Source organism: Palaemon carinicauda, chromosome 30 (assembly GCF_036898095.1).
Source record: "Palaemon carinicauda isolate YSFRI2023 chromosome 30, ASM3689809v2, whole genome shotgun sequence".
In the NCBI taxonomy this organism is placed as follows: Eukaryota; Metazoa; Arthropoda; class Malacostraca; order Decapoda; family Palaemonidae; genus Palaemon; species Palaemon carinicauda.
Genome location: NC_090754.1, coordinates 33,184,597 through 33,201,761, shown reverse-complemented (window position 1 = coordinate 33,201,761; position 17,165 = coordinate 33,184,597). Strand labels below are relative to the sequence as shown.

The 17,165-nt window shown below is 46.7% G+C and overlaps 1 protein-coding gene across 1 annotated transcript in view; it reads left to right on the top strand.

Annotated features, from left to right (window-relative positions):
- The window catches only part of LOC137622980 (lysine-specific histone demethylase 1A-like), a 101,454-nt gene that overhangs the window by 30,548 nt on the left and 53,741 nt on the right, over positions 1 to 17,165 (top strand). Inside the window, exon 4 of the mRNA XM_068353591.1 lies at positions 9,241 to 9,402. Within this exon, the coding sequence (XP_068209692.1) occupies positions 9,241 to 9,402 (162 nt within the window). The remainder of the gene's footprint in view (positions 1 to 9,240; positions 9,403 to 17,165) is intronic.

Here is a 17,165-nt window from a genome sequence, read left to right as displayed (position 1 = left end):
CCAGAAAAATTTAAACAATTCCCGGCTATGCAAGTGCAAAACTACGAACCGTGACTTAGACTCGGTAAACAATATGAACCGAGATGATAACTGAAAGGAGTAAAAAAAAATATGCTGTCATGAAAAAGCCACTAAGTGACTTCCTGCTGCAAGTAAGAAAACCTCAAAGGAAACAACGTTTAGAAACAAAAAGATTCAGTATATTATTACGTTAACTCTATCGCTAAGAATAGTGAATAACATAATCCGAAGTTACTTACTCTACGTAATTTAAAGGTTGACTGTACTTGAAGATTTACTCTACTTAACTTTAAGGTTAAAGAGAATCCCTGACTGAAGTCTTGATGTGTCATTGTGTCTGAAGTATTTCAGCACAAGAGGTGCTGTGGCAGATTCAATAAAGCCTTAATCCATAGGTCTTCCTTATGCTCACCAAGTTTGTTCTGTGCTTGTTGATCCAATAACCCTAGTGCAGAGAGAACAATATTTCATTGTTTTTTGTTTTCATATTGGATTCCTTGTTCTAGCCTTTCACTAGAAAGTTCTTGGATGCCATACAGCACATTAGCCCCAAAAGTATACTGTTTATAAAATTCAATGGAATGTTCATTTTGATTGGTGTAAGTCTATGAATGTTTCAGTAACAAGAATTAATTTGGATAATAAGTTTTTATTTTAAGAAAAGACATTGTCTAGTTCAGCAATTACTGTCTGGGTTATACGTTCATGCTTAATATATAGCTCTAACATCTAGGATTGGTTTTATCAACATCAAATATTATTGTAGATGATTTTGGGTTGTTTGTTATTGAAAAGCATCCATTCATTAGAACAGCTTATTGGAATCTAGATGTAATTTTACAATATTTTAATAACTACTGTTTTGGCCAATGGATGAAATCCTTTTAAATGTCTCACGGTTAAAACTCTTCAATGTTGTTTTAACATCAGGTAAACGTACTATTGAAGAACCTTCTCTTTCCTAAAATAAGTTGGTATGATGAGGTAGAGAGGATTTTCTTTTTTATGATTATTATTATTATTATTATTATTATTATTATTATTATTATTATTATTTTGTTCCAACACAGAGTACTTACCTCGAACTACTTTCTTAGGAGTATCTGGGATCTCCTCCCAACCGACCAGAGTTTTGTGTAGTTTACCCTAGTCCCGTTTTCTATGAGGGGTAACCTCAGGTGGAGTGGAACACGCCCTGAGGCTATCCCCAGGTCAGAGAGCATGCTTGCTCAGGTCTCGATCTCCAGTAAGTTCTCTGGTCGCGTCGTGATAACATCTCGATGCTCTCTCCTTACCCAGTGCGACCCTTTGTGTCCCCGACCCCCCTTTTGTGTCTTACGCGGTCCCCACGTGGACCCATTGTGTTCATTCTATACCCCTTCCTACCCTTATCCTCTGTGTTCGTCGTGTAGGGGCAGCTTATGTTCTCCTACAGCCACGTGTCCTGAGTGCGAGTCCTGGAACGTGGTGCAGTGGGTGCGCTTCGGCACCAAGAAGAAGAAGGCGTCCAAGAGGTCACATTGGAAGATGAGCCTCTCCTCGCCGCTTACTTCTCCCGATGCCTCGTCGAATGGAGCTTCTTTTATACAGCCACCTTCCCCTACCCAGAGTAGGGGACAAGCTAAGTCAGTTATGGGGAAGTGGCCCATTGCTCTTCCCCAGGAGTCTGAGTGGGTGCGGTATAACACCAAGAAGAAGTAGGCGACGAAGAGGTCGCCTAAGAAGCCTAGCGTCCCTTCCTCCCTTGCTTCGCCGGGCGTCTCGTCTGACAGAGCTTCCCTACCACCCTCCCCTACCCAGAGTAGGGGATGAGGTAAGTCCGTTGCGGGGAAGAGGCCCTTGGCCCTTCCCCAAGAGTCTGTTCTTCAGGATAGTGGGGTTGTGGCGTCGTTCCAGACGAGTGAGGGGCTTGAGGGAGGGGCGGGAGTGTGTTGGGAGACGGAGTCCTTGTTCAAGCAGGCCACGTCTCCTCTGATGACCCCATGTGGGGGAAAAATGTCCCTAATTCTTCTCCAGCCTCTTTGGCGTGTTTTTCAGTCACTTCTGCAGCCGAGGACGTCGCCGAGAAGGAGCCTCCCAAGACGAGGCGCTGAGGAAGCTCAGGAGACGAAGGGAGAAGTCCCGCAAAAAGTTGTCGCGTTCTCGCTTCCCCTTGGGGTCGCACCACGAGAGTCGGCGCTCAAGATCCCCCAAGAGCAGTGTGTGGGTGGTGGTTCACCTCGACAGGCTGCTGGAGCTAGCGGTGGGTTCGGGCCCTTCAAGTTGACTCCGAGGACGAGCTCCCCGGATAGATACTCCTCTGGCAGCAGCGGCACCCAACGGAGGGACTCATCATGGCAGGTTCCAGTCGACAGGCGTAAGTCCGCGAAGGTTCTGGCTCCATCTGCCCAGCGGAGAGAGTCACCCCTTCGGTCTGGCAGCCGAGTCCTGACCTCCAAAGGCCACCTAGCTCGTCACGAGCGCAGCCCTCTGTTTTCCTCGACGGGCAGGCCCGCATACGAGAACCTCCGGAAGAGGAGTTGGACCCAGGACAGAGGCCCCCGTTCCGACGGCGATGCCCGTCCTTCGACGTGAACCCCGGCAACCCTACAGCAGGCTCTGGCAGACCGGCATAAGTCCGCGAGGGTTCCGACTCCTTCTGCCCAGCGGAGAGTCGCCCCTTCGGTCTGGCAGCCGTGTCCCAGCCTCCAAGACTTTGACAGCCAGGTCTCTGTCGACAGGCATAAGCCCGCGTAGGTTCCGACATCTCCCGCCCAGCGAAGAGAGTCGCCCCTTCGGACTGGCAGCCTTGTCCCGGCCTCCGGTTCTTCGATGGCCCGCCCTGAACGAAGGAACCAACCAGCCAGCACGGGGAAGCCCCTGGCTCCATGGATCTCCGCAGGAGCTCCATCCTTCCAGCGGAGGTAGCCGCTGGCTCGACCCGGCAGCATGGCATCCATACCCGGTACCACGACAGCTCTATTCAGGCTTCGTGGTCAACCGCCGGTATACCAGGGTACTCATACTCCACGGATTCCCCAGGAGGGGGTAGACCCATGACGGCTACCTCCGTCCTAGTGGCTTCATCCGTGATGGAGATAGCCGCTCCATCGTCCCGGCCAGCCCCATCCAAGCATTGGAGGTGGCCGCTGACACACCCATGACGGCTACCTCCGTCCCGGCGGCTCCATCCGGGATGGAGCCAGCCGTGCCATCGTCCTGGCCAGCCCCATCCAAGCATCGGAGGCGGCCGCTGACATGGCAGGGTACTTAAACCCCACGGATTTCCCCGGGAGGGGGTAGACCCATGACGGCTACCTCCGTCCCAGTGGCTTCATCCGTGATGGAGATAGCCGCTCCACTGTCCCGGCCAACCCCATCCAAGCAATGGAAGTGGCCGCTGACACACCCATGACGGCTACCTCCGTCCCGGCGGCTGCATCCGTGATGGAGCCAGCCGTGCCATCGTCCCGGCCAGCCCCATCCAAGCATCGGAGGCGGCCGCTGACATGGCAGGGTACTTAAACCCCATGGATCTCCCCGGGAGGGGGTAGACCCATGACGGCTACCTCCGTCCCAGTGGCTTCATCCGTGATGGAGATAGCCGCTACATCGTCCCGGCCAGCCCCATCCAAGCATTGGAGGTGGCCGCTGACACACCCATGACGGCTCCATCCGTGATGGAGCCAGCCGTGCCATCGTCCCGGCCAGCCCCTTCCAAGCATCGGAAGAGGCCGCTGACATGGCAGGGTACTTAAACCCCACGGGTTTCCCCGGGAGGGGGTAGACCCATGACGGATACCCCCGTTCCTGACGGCTCCATCCGTGACGAAGGCAAAGGGGTTTTCCCCCTAGCGGGTCAAACGGGACTATTGCCTCTCCAGTGCCTGCCTCAGTGGCCGCTGGAGAGAGACCCCCGCACCTTTGCCCAGTGCCTCTTCGGCTCCGTCCGCCTGTCGGATGTAGAAGTTGGCACACGTAATCTTTCCCTTGCCTTGCCCCCCGTAGGGGAGCTTCGACTTCTCAGTTAACCTTCAGACCCTCCTAATCGGGCTCCAGGAGAGGGCGTTCAGGCCGCGGCTCTCGAAGGAGGAAGGGAGGCCCCTACTCCTGCTGGCGCCTCAGGTGGGGGGATGCCTCAAACGATCTTGGCAAGCATGGCGGGACCACGGAGCGGATCCGTGGACCGTAGCAGTACTAAAGGCGGGGTACAAGCTGCCCTTCCTAGCGGACCCCCACCTCGGATCCCAGATCAACAGGCGGAGTGGTTGGCACCCAACGACCCCTTGAGAGTAGCAGTATTGCAGGAAGAAGGCTCAGCAATGCTGGCGAAAGGGGCAGTAAAACCAGTTGAGAAACCAAGTCCAGGGTTCTACAACAGGCTCTTCCTGGTGGAGAAAGAGACAGGGTTCTGGAGACCGGTCATAGACCCTTCAGCCCTCAACAATTCGTGTGCAACACCGACTTCAAGATGGACACTCCGAAGTCGGTCCTAGCGACCTTGAAGGAGGAGGACTTCATGAGGTCCATAGGCCTCAAAGATGTCTACTTCCAGGTCCCTGTTCATCTCTCCAACAGGAGGTTCCTAAGGGTAAAATGGAGTACCAAAACATGGCAGTTCAAAACCCTATGCTTAGGACTGTCGACAGTCCTCAGGGCTTCACGAAGGTCTTCGCAAAAGTTTCAGGCTGGGCACACGAACAGGACGTCCGCCAGATTCGGTACCTAGATGACTGGTTGTTGCTTTCAGTCTCAGAGGAAGTACTGAGGGAGCAAGGCGAGAAGCTCCTGCAGTTCTACAACGTCTTGAGTATCATCATCAACCTGGAGAAGTCCCGGCTGATTTCCTCCACCAGGATGACCTACCTAGGGTTGGTTCTAGACCCCCAGATGGCGAGGGCCTTCCCCTCCGCGGAGAAACTGGACACCCTGAAACAGATACTCTGGCCCTTCCTGTCGGGCCAGCCCAGGAGAGCCAAGGTCTGGCAAAGACTGATAGGACTCCCCGCACTAGATAGTCCTGGTGTCCCCGGAGACGAAGGAAGTCCTGGGGTGGTAGCAATCGGAACGAACACCCTCAAAGGAATGCCCTTTGCTGGTGACCCTCCGGAGATGCTCCTGTTCACGGACGTATCCAAGGAGAGCTGGGGTGCCCATCTTCTCGACAAGACGGCAAAAGGTAAATGGGAAGTCGAGGAGACGAACCTGCACATGTACGTGCTGGAGATGGGGACCGTACAAAGAGCGTGCCTAGAGATCGTCCATCTACCCCAGGGAAGCTCCGTGGATCCGGGGTGCGACAACGCCACGTTGGTGGCCTACGTGAAAGAGCAAGGAGGACTGAAGTCGAAGGAACGGTGCAGTCTCACGAGGGAGTTCCTAGAATGGGCTGATGTGGAACAAATTAATTTTTCAGCCAGGTTCTCTCCGGGGAAGAGGAACGTCGGCCTCAACAGGAAGGGTCGAGTGGTAGGACCCGAGTGGTCCCTACACCCTGAAGTGGGGCTCGCCGGTGATAGACCTCTTCGCCACGAGACTAAATGCACAGCTCCCCGTGTTTTGTTTTCCTGTGCCAGATCCAGCAGCAGCGTTCGAGGACGCCTTCCAATGAGACGGACGGCCAACCTTTGGGTGACTTTGGTAGCGCCCTGGTGGCCAGAGAGAGTGGTTCGCGTATCTAAAGGAACTGGCATGCCTTACACCTGGGCCACTTCCAGACAGACCAAACCTTCTCCGGCAGCCTCACTTCCAGAGGTTCCACGAAAACCCTTGGTCTCTCCTCCATCCGTGGAGGTTATCGAGCGTCTCCTGAAAAAGGAAGGTTTACCATCGAGGACGGCATCAAGGATGTCAGGGTACCTGAGGCGTTCGTCAGTCGAGGTGTACCAGGCGTAGTGGGCTACCTTTTCTAAGGGGTGCTCCTCGAAGAACATCAGGCCGTTAGGGGCCTCCATTCACGAGATAGCAGACTTCCTGGTCTATCTCAGGGACGAAGTGGGCATGTCCATCCCAAGTCTTCCTCCTGAAGGGCATAGACCTGGCTGCCTCCAGGTAGATCTCGACGCTCTTCAAGAGCTTCGAGCAGTCGTTTTTCCCCCCAAGCCGTTAGAGTGCCCCAGGGGGATGTGGCTAGGATACTTGAAGATGCTTTTGGAACCTCCCTTCGAGCCTCTAAAAGACATTTTAGACAAGGAGCTCACCCTCAAGGCAGTCTTTCGTTTAGCTCTGGCACCAGCAAAGAGTAGGTGAGATTCTTGGCCTGTCGTACGAGATCTCACACTCGAAGGGCTGGCGAGAAACTACTTTCAGATTCTTACCCTCCTTCGTAGCCAAGACTCAGAATCCAGTTGTTTGGGACCCCAAAGTGAAATTGTTCTCAGTGCCAGCTATCCCTCGCTCGGACAACCCGAGGGACTTGCAGTATGGCAGTATTAGAAAGGACAGCTAGACTTCATCCCGAGATCAAGAGTCTGTTCATTTTCCTTGGGACTGTGAAGGAGCCAGTCTCCAAGAACACTTTCTTCTTCTGGATAAGGCAAGTGATCGTCAGGCCCTACAGCAGTGCAGGGGTCCCCTTTCCAGGAAAGCCCAGACCCCACAGCATTAGGAGTCTAAATACTTCTTTGGCATTTGAGAAGAACATGGCAGTGGGCCAAATCCTGAGGGCAGGTACTTGGTCTAACCAGTCGACCTTTACAGCTCACTGCTTGAAGGACTACTCGAGAAAGTCCCTGGGCGGGTTCTCGCTCGGTCCCGTCATTTCCGCGCTCCAAACGGTTTAATGGTGTAGCCCCAGTGGTAACTGCGGGTAGCGAGTCCAAGAGACACAGGTTCCTTCCTGAGCTCCCTTGTTCTTCCTTCCCCTATTCCCTTACCGGAAATGACTCGGGTAGCCCCCTGAAACTGCCATGGGATACACTATCATTGGAAGGACATGTCTCCTAGGATTCTTGCAGAAGTGAGTTACTTAGACACTAAGATGGTTTTTTTTTTGCGTAGTTTTCCCTATTTTCTCGTGTTTTCTTTGAGGTCAGCAGAACCTAGTCTCCTACCTAGGTTCCTCTTCTATTCTCGTCACGGTCTGTAGGTCCTGAAGGACACTCCCACCTCCTAAGCTATAAGTCTCCTAAGAAAGTAGTTCGAGGTAAGTACTCTGTGTTGGAACAAATCACAAATTTTAAGTAATTTGTATTTTTCCTAACAGTACTTACCTCGAACTACTTTCGGGTAATGGCCCGCCCATCCTACCCCGAGTGCCTTGCTGGACTTCATAGATACCTAAGCTATCAAGAACTTACTGGAGATCGAGACCTGAGCAAGCATGCTCTCTGACCTGGGGATAGCCTCAGGGCGTGTTCCACTCCACCTGAGGTTACCCTTCATAGAAAACGGGACTAGGGTAAACTACACAAAACTCTGGTCGGTTGGGAGGAGATCCCAGATACTCCTAAGAAAGTAGTTCGAGGTAAGTACTGTTAGGAAAAATACAAATTACTTAAAATTTGAGATATTATTATTATTATTATTATTATTATTATTATTATTATTATTATTATTATTATTATTACTTGCTAAGCTACAACCCTAGTTGGAAAAGCAGGATGCTATAAGCCCAGGGGCTCCAATGGAAAATGGCCCAGTGAGGAGAAGAAACAAGGAAAAATATAATATTTTAAGAACAGCAACCACACCAAAATAAATATTTCCTATATTAACTTTAAAAACTTTAAACAAAAAAAGAAGAATGAAAGAAGATAGAATAAAGTGGCCGAGTTTACCGTCAAGCAAGGGAACTCTAACCCAAGACAGGGGAATACCATGGTACAGAGGCTATGGCACTATCCAAGACTAGAGAATAACGGTTTGATTTTAGAGTATCCTTCTCCTAGAAGAGCTGCTTACCATAGCTAAAGAGTCTCTTCTACTTTTACCAAGAGGGAATTGGCCAACCCCTTGAGAGAAGAAGAATTCTTTGGTACTCTCAGTGTTGTCTGGGTGAATGAGGACAAAGGAGAATATGTAAAGAATAGGCCAGACTATTCGGTGTATGTGTAGACAAAGGGAAAATGAACCGTAACCAGAGAGAAGGATCCAATGTTGGTATTCAGATGTTTAATATATGAATTGGATCTCAGTCAAATGAAGGACCTGAGAGTTCATGATACTAAAAGTGCAATTACTTCTTAATAGTTGTAGAAATCTTTATTTGGAATGAATTTTAACAACACCTAAGTTGTGTACAGTACGTTGTTGCTTGTAAGACTTTCTAGACATTGGGTTATGTGGTAGCTGGAGTTGATGTAGTCAGTAAAAGATTTCTTTTATTAACATTTGGGAAAATTTTCATTCAAGTTATACCGTATTGATTTTCTCTATGGAGAATTTCAAGGTGATGAGTAAGATACTGTATGGTTTTGGAAGTCAGTTGTTTATTTTTCCGAGAGGAATCATTAAGTTTTTAGATTCCTTGATATAATTTTTAGGTTTTATCTCCTAAGGGTTTTTGATTTTTATAATTTGCAATCTAGAAGTATGAGTTAATACTCTTTATTAGTTTATGGTAAATTACCTTTTAAGTAGTTTCAAAATACTAATTTGAAATACTGTACCAAAGTAGAATGGGATTTAACATTTCCAGATTTTTTCCTTCACTTTTCTACCGTCTCGATGTGGGATTTAACAACATGAGTGTCGGGATAGGTTCATGGAAATAAATAGAATTTTAGTGATAAAATTTATTAGTTCTATATTCACCTGGCATTTATATATATATTCCTCTCCCCTGCTGCCCCTCAGACTATTGATGTCAAGAGAATGTTGAATTAGTTTCAACTTCAGAATGTAAGGCAAAGGATTATTATCTACCCATGCGGCACTGTTGCCATACACTACCATATGTTTCCGATACAGGTACAACAATTGAGTGGTAAGGTAATTACTGGGAAAGAAAATGGAAAGTTTTTAGTTTAAGGTTAAGCGTTGACATTTAACCAGCTTCGATAGAGAAGTAACAAACGTCAGATTAGTTTAAAAATAATTTTATAGTTGAAATTCCGTTATTTATTACTGAAGGCTTACCTTTCTTTTATTGTGTAATCTACAGGTACAATTTGGTAGTTTTAACTATGAAAAAAGTGAACTTGAACAACCTATTGGAATTTAGGTTAATTGTAAGTGATAGATGTGAAGTTCCCTTTAACATTTTATAATGTAATTTTTTCTTTTAAATTTCTTTTGCAGCTCCAAATGTGGTTGGAATCTGCCTTACAGGAACTAACTTATGAGGGTGTTATGGCCAATTTGGAAAGCCCCTTTAATTCTGAAGGTGTCCTCTGTGCTCGCATTCATGCTTATTTGGAACGTCATGGTTATATTAACTTTGGTATTTTTAAAAGACTAAAGGTAAGTTTTACAAATATCGTTCTTTTAACTTGAGCCTACCTTCGTTAAAATTCTGGTAGTTCAGACTATTATTTTATATTTTTGTGTGTATTATTGTGTTCTTTGTCAGTCTTAAGACAGGAAATTTGCTCTTATGTACTGTATTTTATACTGTTATCTTTTACCATTATATTGATTTGTGGCTTCATTGTTTGACTAGCTTAAGTTTGTGTTTCATGATATTTTCAATTCAATAAAACTTCCTAAAATTCATATGCTATTCATTCTTATAAAGTAAAGCTTGGTCTTGAGAAAAATTAATTTGTTATGAAGAGGCATCTAAAAACCCTTGTGGAGAAAAGATTTTTTGTATAAAGAGTGCTATCCCCCAACTGCTGCCATCTTGATTTTCATTCCTCCCGGCTGTAAACGAGTGAAGCCTTGTTTAATTTTACTGAGGTACACTACTGTATATTCAAAGTGCTAACTACAAAGCTAGGTGTTTTTATCAGTTCACCTGTATGCTATGATAGAAAATATAGCTCTTATAATGAGTGTGTGTGTGCAGATTTTAAAGTGAATAGGCTAACTTCTGTGACTGCGGCTGTCTCAGTGTGGTTGATTTTATAAAGCACCTTTTCTATTCTGATTTTGTTCTTTTCAACAGTACGAGAATTTGCCAGTAATTCCACTGTTCTTATTTTTAGAGAGGATATGTATATTTGTCAGTAAAGGAGTTGAGTCTATTATTTTAAAAAGTTTACATATTGACATTCGTTTATGCACCAAATCAAGGGGCACACCAGGTTTATGTGATCTTTTTCTTGTCATATTCAGTTAGTGAAGTTATAATGCAATGTGTTTCAAGCAGCAAGGTATGTCTACTCATCATCAGGCTTGAAGCGTAATTGATAGTTAGTTGAGGTCTTTGTGGCTGTATTTATTTGAATCTGGGTTAGTCTTATTCCCCGGCGTGGAATTTTCATTGGATGAGAATGCCCTGAGGATGAAGGGGGTAGCTATACGGGGAAGCACTCTGTGGGGCAGGTGATTGGGTCGTCAGTGAATCATGTGTTTGAGGTTCCCAGTTAGAAGAATCTATTCGTTGAATAGCTGTGGCGCTCACTGAGAGAGGCTTCATTCCAGGCAAGCTGCTGCTCTGCTCTTTGATGCTATTGTCGTTGGTGTCATCATGATTGATATGTCATATCGCAGTCGGGGAGTGGCACTCTTTTGGCAGGTAGGTAAAAAAAATATTTCCTGCGTGGGGTTAAGGATAGGTTTCACCTGCTGGATTAGCAGGGCCTCCAGAATTCCAAATCTCCTGTTGTCATGGGCACTGCCAATGATTTCCGTATTTTATTTTTCACATATTGTAGCAAAATTTACCTATTATGAGCTTGTTAAAATGTACTTTAATGGAACTTTGCTATATGTGACAGGACAGGCGTTTAGGGAGCCGCATGGTGGTCATTCCCATGTAGTTTCACACACACACACAGCTATAGATAGAAAGAGGGAGAGCGAGACCTGGAGAGTTAGAGCTAAGGAGAGAGAGAAAGAAGTGTGTGTGTGCACGTGTGTGCTGTGAAAAAAAAAAGTTTAGGAAAATACAAATTATTTAAATTTTTTTTTTTATTGTAATTTGCATTATTTTGTTATTGTTTTTGTTTGTAATTTGTTAAACTCCAGTCCTTCATTCTCAAAATTTCTTTCTTCTTCCTAGCAGGTAGCTGGCAGCAATCCCTACACCCCGTAGGGTTTTAGAAATTTGTTTTAGAGATCAGGTTCCTAGATTTAGAAATAGTAAGAATCCTGCCAACGACAGAACCCACTGTTGAGGCACTTAGTTTTATTTGCTTATGCAACCAGATGACTCAGTCGTCTTCTAGACTGCAGTTGTGGGTAATCTTTTTAAAATGTGATGTTTATCGCATTATCAATCTTAACACTGATAGTTGTGTTCCCATCACATTTTCTGCTTCTTATCAGGTATTGTTTTATAATGTCAATGTAAATGCTGTAGTATGTTACCTGGGCAACTTTTAAGTTAGGTGCATTGGTTAATTCTCTTATTACTATTATTCATTAAGTTTATTAGGAAGATATATTCATCACATTTACCTGTTTGACTAATGTCTGTCAACCTATAATATTAAGGGCAACCTTTTGGAGATTTAGAGCTACAGGAAGAAATTACCCCATTGGAAAAGGTATTTCTGATGGAGCAAGGAAGTCTTCCAGTAGACATTTTAAATAATATGGGAAGTGACTTGTCAGGGGTTGCCAGGTGAAGGTTACATTGGTGTTTGACAGGTAGTGTAAAGATTGAAAGTTTGTGATCAGACAATGTGTTAATTTGTGTGTGCAAAACCTACATCAGAAACTTAGTTACCTTGTTAAACCTGACCTAAGTTCTGTATTTTATGGAAACATCAGCTCTTGTGTAGCTACTAGTGTGTGTGATCAGTCTTATCCCTGACCGACCTTTCCCCGTCATAGTGTTATTGCCTCTTTTCATCAGTGACACAATTGTTCCAGTATTAGGGTCAAATATACGTCCCCAGAAACAAGGGACCTTATGGTGATAGGCAAACAAGTTTCAGCCGAAGGCAAACTGTAAGTAATGTCAATGTCCAAACCTGCTGTCTGGGTATGCAGATCATGGTCTATAATGTTGCAGGGTTCTCCTTAGCTTGAATATTTTTTATGTCTACCTTTACCGAAGAGGCTTTGTCGTGATGTTAACGCTTACGGTATAGGGGTTGCATCTGGAACCCAATAGGATGGTAATTTGAAGGTCTTGGGTATTTTATATAGTTTTTTAATGTGTGACTTGTTGAATAACCAGTATCCAGGATGTGAATGTTTTATTTTTCTCAAATAATTCTTTTAGTCTAGTTAGTGTAGGACCGAAGTGTAGAGAAATACTAGTTTTTTCCTTACAAAGTAAATTTTGGTAATGAAATTGTAGTTTTCTCACTCAAGTGTTTTTGTCAATCTACGTAATTTTGCATTTTAGCAATAAAATTTGTCTTAATAACTTTTTTTCAAAACACTTCCTCCCTGAGGGTGTTTTACATTCCAGCCTTTAATAGTACTTTTAGTGTTGCTTTTTATGTCCTCTTTGATGTTTAATTATCTAAGGTTCTAGCTGGATCCCCTTGCCCTGTATAAAATCAAGGGGTGGTGCCGAATGCCTAGTTCTTCTTGACTGTTTACCTTTCGCCCAGATTTCTGGGTATTCCACCATATTGTTTTAGTGTAGTGAAAACTTGGATTATGGTTGGCATAGACTGGAAACAGTACAAACTAGGGCCACCAAACTGAGACAATTTGGATACAGACGGAAGATGGAACACTTACTTATTTGATCTACAAACTTGATGACTAAGGGGACAGTTAATAGAGGCATTCAAAATTCTTAAAAGAATAACAATGTAGATTACAACAATCTATTCACACTATTCAGCACAAATCAGTCCAAATGTAACAGATAAAAACTGGAACTGTAACAGATAAAAACTGGAACTTGATAAGATAAAACACTCAATGTGGTAATTTCTTTAAATACAAAATAGCAAGCACATGGATCAGACTTTCAGCGGCTGAAGTAAACAGTAACACGGTAAGCAAGTTAAAGAATAAGTTAGACAAGATCATAAAAACTCTAAGACATTTAAACTAAGTCGCTCTACCCAAGAGCAAATGGAGTCTCTTCCGATGAACTAAAATGTCTTTGAGACCTCCAAAATCCTTGTAAAACGCACATACGCACTATAGTGGCTTTCGGACTGCGCCCATACGTAGCTCTCCAACTTCCTAGTGTCCGAAGGCCGACCACAATCCAAGTTTTCCCAAGATACAACACTTAATGTGGTAATTTCTTTAAATACAAAATAGCAAGTACATGGATCAAACTTCCAGCGGATGTAGTAAACTGTAACACGGTAAACGAGTTCAAGAATAAGTTAGACAAGATCATAAAAATTCTCTAAATATGAAAAATTTTAAGTAATTTTTATTTTTCCTAACATACTTACCGAGAATTACCTCTTCGGAGGGTCCTTGGACCTCTCTCAATCTCGACCAAGATTTTCCGTGCTACCCCCCCCTATCTCGCTCCCGATAGTTCCTACCCCCGCCGCCAGGATAATTCCTGCGGCCCGGATTAGGGCAGGTCACTGCTTTTCCCGGGTCAGGATCTCATTAAGTCCTCCGTTTAGCCCGACTCGGCAATAGAAGAATGGCACTCGGGGACGGAAGGGAGGACCATTACTCAGAGGTAATTCTCGGTAAGTATGTTAGGAAAAATAAAAATTACTTAAAATTTTTCATTTGTTCCGACACGAATACTTTACCTCGAATTACCTCTTCGGAGACTTACACTTTAGGAGGCGGGAGAGCCATTCTGCCACTTGGTTAGGCACATGGTGCCTGGAGGGCTACGTAATGCGGGGGTACAGAGAGCGGATAGGGGGTAGCAGGGAAAACTTACGCTTATAATTTTAGGGTTACCTCTTGACATTTTCTCTACTGAGTCTTCTCCTGACGAAGTAGGGATGAGACTATTCACTTGTTGGAGACGTCTTCCAGCCTGCCACTACACAGCTTGGAGGGCGGCGATGACTGTCCCAATGGAGAATCCATCCAAAGACTTTCTTGAGTAGTCTTTGAGTTAGTGGGCCGTGAAGGTCGACTGGTGTGACCAAGTGCCGGCCTGCAGGATCTGGCCCACTGCCATATTTCTCTCAAAGGCCAAGGAAGTGCTCAGGCCTCTGATGTCATGGGGATGGGGAGTGCCTGGTACTGCCACCTTGTCTTCTTCATAAGCCCTAGTGATGACTTGTCTCAGCCAGAAGGAAATAGTGTTCTTGGACACTTGCTTCTTATTAACGCCTGAAGAGACGAAGAGGTTCTTGGCACCCGGACGGAGACGGGCCGTCCTTTCCAGGTATTTCCTGATCGTCCTGACCGGGCATAACTTCAGGACGTCCGTATTGCCTGTCTTGGGGATGGCTGGAGAAGAGAAACCTTCAAACCTCGGGTCCCAGACTGCTGGGTTCTGAGTCTTTGCTACAAAGGAGGGTACGAACTTGAAAGATACCTCCTTCCACCCTTTGGAGTGTGCCACGTCGTAGGAGAGACCGTGGATCTCACCTACCCTCTTAGCCGAAGCTAAGGCTAGCAAGAAGACTGTCTTGAGGGTGAGACCTTTGTCCCCGATATCTCTGAGTGGTTCAAAGGTCGGACGACACAACATTTTCAGGACCTTGGCCAGGTCCCATCTAGGCACTCTCCTGGCTTGGGGAGGGCAGGATTGTTCGAAACTTCTAATCAGCATCCCTATGTGTCTTGAGGTCCCCAGGTCGATGCCTTTCAGGAGAAAGACTTGGCCTAAGGCTGCTCGTACTCCTTTAATAGCCGGGATTGGCATTCCTATTTTATCCCTAAGGTACACTAGAAAATCAGCTATGTCAGGGACCGAGGCTTTGAGAGGTCTTATTTGTTTTGTCGCGCACCATTTCGTAAAGGCGGCCCACTTCGCCTGGTAGACTACGGTAGAGGATTTTCTTAGGTATAGGGACATCCTCTTGGCTGTGGAGGAGGAGTACCCCTCCTTCTTCAGGAGTCGCTCGATAGTCTCCAGGCGTGAAGGCGAAGAGAGAGAGGGTTGTCGTGGAACCTGAGGAAGTGCGGTTGACTCAGTAGATCTGACCTGACGGACAGAGGCCACGGCGGTTGACTCGATAGGTCTTTAGGTCCGCGAACTACTCTCTCTGTCTAGCCACCAGGGCGCTACCAAAGTCATCTGTAGGCTTCGAGCCCCCTTTATTCTGCTGAGCCCATGTCTTATCAGCGTGAAAAGGGGGAAAACGTACACATCCAGATTGTCCCACTTGTTCTGAAAAGAGTCTTCTAAGGAATCTTTCGGGGTCTGGTACAGGGGGGCAATAGACTGGGAGTTGGGCGTTGAGGTTGTTGCAAGGCGGTCAACCCCCGGGGAGCCCCATCGTTGAATGATGAGCTTGGCTATTCCTGGGGGAAGGGACCATTTTGTCCCTACTATGTGGCCCATTCTGCTGAGGCCGTCGGCCAGGGCGATTTACTTTCCGGGAAAGAACCTTGCTAACATCACCCCTTGATTCCCTATCACTCAGTCTAGATTCTCTATGGTGAGATCGCCCAACTCCTTCGATTACAAGTACCCTGCTTGTTTATGTATGCCATTACCGTGGTGTTGTCGCTCATCCACGCCACGGAGTTCCCCTTTAGCAGACTTGCGAAGTGTAGGCATGCCTTCTGGACTACTTCCAACTCCAGGACATTGTGTGGAGTTGTCTGTCCCCTTCCAACCAGGTCTCTCGTGCCGCTTCGTCGAGGGGAAGGGCTCCCCATCTCTGGTTGGAGGCGTCTGTGAACAGTAGGAACGGCTGACTAATGAGCCTGAGGTGTCATATCTTATTCTCCGAAGGGAAAAATTCTCCCCGAAAAAAGGTCTAATGTTATTCCCCAGTAGTTCATTCCGGTGGAAGGGGATAAATTTTGCTACTTCGGGTTGATTCAGTTCCCCAGATCCTTGCCAAACTGGAGGAGACTTCTCCCTGTTCCTCCAAGAGGACCTTTGAGGCGGGAAGAAGCTACCAGCCGTCCAGGTATCTGCTAAGGCGAATGCCTCGTTCGTGGGCCCCCCTGCGACAGCCGTGGGGACTCTCACGAACACTTTGGGAGTTGTTGACAGACCAAAGAAAAAGGGGTCCTGAATTGCAGGAACTGGGAACCCTATTTCACCCGGAGGAACCTCCGACCCGAGGTGTGGACCGGAATCTGGAAGTATGCGTCCTTGGGGTCGATGGTATTCTACAATCTTTCTCCCTCAAGGACAGCAGGACTGAATTCTGCGTGTCCATTTAGAAGTCCGTCATCTTGACGAACCTGTTGAGAGCTGACAGATCTATAACCGGCCTCCCCCCCCGGTCGCTTTTTCTGCCAGGAATAGGCGACTGTAGACACCTGGTCCTGGGAGAAGAACTTCTTCCATGGTACCCTTCTCTAGCATGGACAACACCTCCTCTTGAAGGCCGGTCCTCTTTAACGGGTCTTTAGGATCTAGCCATCTATCCGGTTGGCCGGAAAAGGCGTGGGTGGTTCCGTTAGGAATGGAAGTCCGTAGCCCTTCTTTAGTAAGGACACTGTCCAAGGTTCCGCTCCTTGAGCCCTCCATGCTTGCCAATGACGCCTGAGTCATCCTCCAACCCGAAGGTTGGGTGGGGATAGGGAGCCTCCCACTCTTCCCTTCTTCTAGAGGGGCGGCCTGACCTGCCTCCCCTAGAGGCGGGGTAACCCGACCTGAAGGAGCTAGAAGGCGCTGGAGCTCCCCTGTGGAGGGGCTGAGGCGTTGCGGACCAGGAGGACGAGGGCTTCTCTCCTCGTAGTGCTGGTAGATGCTTGGGGTGTCGCGGCACTATCCGAGACAGATCTCTTCTAGGGTGGTCTCCTAGGAGTCGTAGGTCTGGGGACGTTAGCCTCCTTCTATTTCAAGACCTTCTCCACTATGGTTTCTCGTTCCTTCCGAGGAAACAGAGATTCTCCCCCCAAGGGAAAGCTGCGATGGGTCGCGTCCCCCTGTCTGGTGCCTACCAAGACACTTACGCCAGAACAGTGTTTCGCTTCCAGAACACCCAGTTAGCTGTTAGTGTGAGAGACTGAAAAGTCACTAACCTAAGGGTTGAAGGCCTTGCTGGACTTATAGTTTTATAATTTATTTATGAAAGATTTATTTT